General features: G+C 36.2%; 1 protein-coding gene across 1 annotated transcript; it reads left to right on the top strand.

Annotated features, from left to right (window-relative positions):
* Positions 1 to 276: 276 nt before the first annotated feature.
* Positions 277 to 4,263, top strand: LOC147848600 (putative WRKY transcription factor 4; the record flags this gene model as incomplete). Its single annotated transcript, XM_087338321.1, has 4 exons — positions 277 to 852; positions 2,108 to 2,289; positions 3,004 to 3,207; positions 3,961 to 4,263. Coding segments are annotated over exons 1-4 (987 nt in total), but the record flags the coding sequence as incomplete, so codon positions are not given.
* Positions 4,264 to 4,392: the final 129 nt, after the last annotated feature.

Below are 4,392 nucleotides of genomic sequence, written 5' to 3'. Positions count from 1 at the left end.
GGTGGTTATTTCCATTGCCCAAACAAGCACTCTTTGCTTTGCTACTTAATGTTATTAAGTGGATAAACACATATACATACCTGTATGTAGTATATGTACACATGTACATATACTACATACATGTATGTATATGTATAACAGTACACATATACATATACATATACATATACATATCATATACATACTGTATACATACATGTATAGAGACAGAGATGGAGAGGGAGGAGAAAAAACAGAGTAAAAAAATTTAAACCTGAAATGGGAACAGAGTATGTATGTAAGTATGTATGCAGATTGATGATGGCGATAGCCATGGTGACGACGACGGTGATGAGAAGAAAGATACAGTTTCCCCTCCATAGACTTTATTCACCTTTCTTCTTCTTCTTCTTCTTCTTCTTCTTTCTTTCTTCCTTCCTTCCTTTCTTCTCCATGTTTTTGTCTGCACAATTCTTTCCTTCGTCATTCTTTCCTCCCCTTCTTCAAAAAACCCTGCTCATTCTTCCTCTTCTTCATCGACCCATTTCTTTACTTCCACCATCTCCGATTGATTCATGGATGAATTTCCTAACAGATCAGAGATGGGCGATGTTGAAATGATGACGATGAAGAAGGCTCCTGCTAACACATCCCTTCCAAAGCTTTCTCTTCCACCTAAAGCGTTCTCCGACAACATATTTAAGAATACTTCTGATGGTCCTTCTCCAAGTCCAATGACATTTGTTTCAAGTTTATTTGCAGAGGATCCTTACTCAGAACATAAATCGTTTTCTCAGCTTTTAGGGAGTAATTTATCTCCTTTGGGCGATGATACGAAGGATTCCTGGTTTTTTGATTCGACTTCTCACACAGGCATGTATAAATGACCAATGGAAATCTTTGTTTCTTTATGGTGTAGGTGATTGTTTGGTACCCTTTTATTTGAGATTGTTTCATGCGTTGATGGTGAACCACCAGAGACATGGAAATTTTCGATGGTCAGAAATATGATCAGGAATATATAATCAGAGGAATGGAAGCTTGAAGTTTGGAAAGATAAAGTAAAGGAGATCAAGGATATGGAAATATCAAGATGAGAAAAAATGGAAGTTCAAAAATGAGAGGTATGGATTTTTAGGATCAGAAAGATATAAATTTTAGGATCAGGGATATGGAAGTGTTAATATTAAAACGAAATGAAATTTTAAGATCGAAGGATTGGAAGTTTTAAGGTTAGAAAGATGGAAATAATGTAATACCACATGTATAGGAGTTTTAATATCAGAAAAATGGAAGTTAAGGATTACAAGGGAAGATGGAAATAGATCGCCTGTTGTACTCCATTGTAGAATGACCAGAGGTATGTAGGTTTTAAGATCAGAGGTATGAAAATTTTACGATCAGAGCTATGAAACTTTGAGATGAGAAAATGAGATGGAAGCAGATAACCTCTTCGTCTTGTTAGGTGCTTTTACTTTGACGGAGAGAAAACAGTAATCTTGGAATTCTTGAGATCAGAGATATAGAAGTTTTTAAGACTAGAAAAATGAAAATCGAAGGACTGAGATGTGGAAGTTCTCAGATCAGAAAAAGATGAAAGTTGAATACCAGAGTTGGGGAAGCTTAAGATGAAAAGAGATTAGAGAATTTGAAGAGCAGGATGTGCAAGCTTTAAGATCAGCAAAGATGAAACATTGAAGATCAGAGCTATGGAAGTTAAAAAATGTAAGAAAGGTGGGAGTTTAAGGTTAGAAAGAAAGCTGTAACTGTCTGATTAAGAAAACAGATGGAAATTTAAGTTTAGAGGATAAAGGTGTGAAAGATGTTAAGATCAGAAAATACAAGATTTGCCATTGACGTACCACAATTTAACCATTGATTTACAAAGCTTTGGGCTTGATTTACCATTTTTTGACATTGATTTACTAAGTTTTGGGCTTATTTATCTTTCATATATAATTTTTTGGCTTGATTTACAATCTTGTAGCTATTAATCTACAATGTTTGGGCTTGGCTTACTAACTTTTGGTCATTGATTTATTAGCTTTTCCATCGATTAATATCATCTTTTAGCCATCTCTTGTGTCTCTTAGATCAATTAACACGGGAAAGCAATAATATTATACAGGGCAAATGGGAGCTCCTCCTATAAGTTCTTCTACTACATCGAAACTGAATCACTCTGCAAGGTTCAAAGCTATGATGCCCGAGAAGCTTCCGATAAGGCGTTCTTCACCTTATCTCACCATTCCACCGGGGTTTAGTCCAAGAACCTTACTCGATTCTCCCGTGTTATTTTGCTCTGGACAGGTATGTAGATAGATAGAGGTCTCTTTTCTGGATAATTTAGATAGAACTCATTTTTTCTCCATAATTGAAATTCTTCTAACTCGGTAAATGTTAGTGTGGGTAGACATTTTTTCTCCATAAGCTTTGAACTTTCTCTCAATTAGTAAATTTATTGAGTATATGGAATTCCTTTTTTTCCAGATTGAAGATTTAACTTGTGTAGATAGATCTTATTCTCCTTCGTATTGAACTGAATAGATATCTGCATAGATCTTTTTCTTCATTTTGAAGATCTAACTCAATAAGCATTTTTGTAGAATCTAGATAGACCTCCTTTTTTCTGCAATCGAAGCTTCAACTTAGCATATATTGTGTAGATAGACCATCTTTTTCTCATATTGGATGTCCTACTTCGTCAATATTTGTGTAGATAGACCTCTGTTTTCTCCATTTTACGTTCTAACGTACTAAGTTTTTCTGTATATAGATAAACTTTTTCTCCATATCACTTGTTTTATGTATATATTATTTGTATAAGCATCATATCTCTTTTTTCTCTCCATTGGTAGTTCCTCTCTATAGGCTCAGCCCCATCCCATATCAATGTCCTATGGACATTAAAAGGATATGTCTTTCTATCCACATCTTTAACTTTATAAATTTGGTTTCCTTTTCCTCATATTGAAGTTTCTATAACTCTGTACAAAAAATGTTGAATTGCCTATGATATTGCAGGTTCAGCAATCTCCCACCACAGGAACATATGCTATCCCCTCTGCTCCTGAAGAGAACATAGCACTTCTGGGTGGCCCTGATTCTGAGCAAAATAGGAGTGATGGTTTTACTTTTGAGCATCCCGTGCAGCCGCCATTGTCTCCTCTCGCAGACATGGTAGGGTCAACACCATATTGGGACTCTTATACCTATCCAAAACATCTAGTGAGTGTTTTGTGGAAATGAACACCAGTTATAAAAAATAATGCTTATTGAACTTGTGATCATCATAATTATTAGGGTTTAGGATTTAGGATTAATTGACAGCCTGTAGATTGATCAGCACATATGGAACGAAATGCATATTGAACATATGACCAAGGGTTCAGGGCTCAAGCTTTAGGTGTTATGAGCATTACTCAAGTAGCTCTTAATTTTTCTTGTCTTTAAATACGATTTCTTAACTTAATTCAACATAGATGTGAGCATTTCATTTTCTGTTCAGACCTCCTACACAACTCCTATTGTCTTGCCTATGCAGATGTGGTAGGATCAACATGCTGGAGTTTTCTTATCCATCCAAAACATCCAATGACTGTTTCTAGGAAATTAGTGGCATTTATTGAGAAAGTGCACATATTGAACATGAGGTTGTCATCTTTATCATGGTTCAGGTTTAGACTTTAGGGTTTATTGGCGTCCTTAGGCCCCTCTTGCTTTGCTAGCCTAGAAATAAGTTAATGAGTAAGTTCTCACCATTGAAGTCGTGGGTTTTATGTTCGAACCTCTTCAGCAGCTGCCGCTTCTTTATGAGGTCAATTTTGATTGGCACATATTGAACGAATTCTGTTGAGCAGAGATTGATCGTAATCTTGATTAGGTCTCAAGGGTTATTGACATCCTTAAACACTTGTTGCTTTTGCAAAGCTTAGGCATCTTAACTTAATTCATCTGATGGTGTCAAATGCTTTGCTGCAGGCATCTCCTGGCCCTCCTCAACACGAGGGTATTCGAGACTCAAAAGCTCAAGTACTTTCAGAAATGTGTGCTTTTGAATCAAAGATGAGGATGCCATTGGTTCCCTCATATAATTCATCACGACGACAAACTATTGTTGAACCAAAGGTAAAACCAGAGGTAAAACCAGAGGTAAAACCAGAGGTTGAGACTCTAGAGAATGTCTCACCTCCTCAAGGGTTTGTTACCAGTCATTGTCAACCATATATGGTGCAACGGCCTGATGATGATGGCTATAATTGGCGGAAATATGGGCAAAAACAGGTTAAAGGCAGCGAATTTCCTCGGAGCTACTATAAGTGTACATATCCATCTTGTCTTGTAACAAAAAAAGTTGAGCGTTCATATGATGGACAAATTACAGAAATTTTGTATAAAGGTGCACATAATCAT

The sequence above is a fragment of the Azolla caroliniana genome, unplaced genomic scaffold (genome assembly GCF_043228905.1).
Source record: "Azolla caroliniana isolate FFs.n. ecotype wild unplaced genomic scaffold, voAzoCaro1.0.p SCAF_301, whole genome shotgun sequence".
Taxonomy (NCBI): Eukaryota; Viridiplantae; Streptophyta; class Polypodiopsida; order Salviniales; family Salviniaceae; genus Azolla; species Azolla caroliniana.
This window is presented reverse-complemented; position numbering and strand designations above follow the sequence as displayed.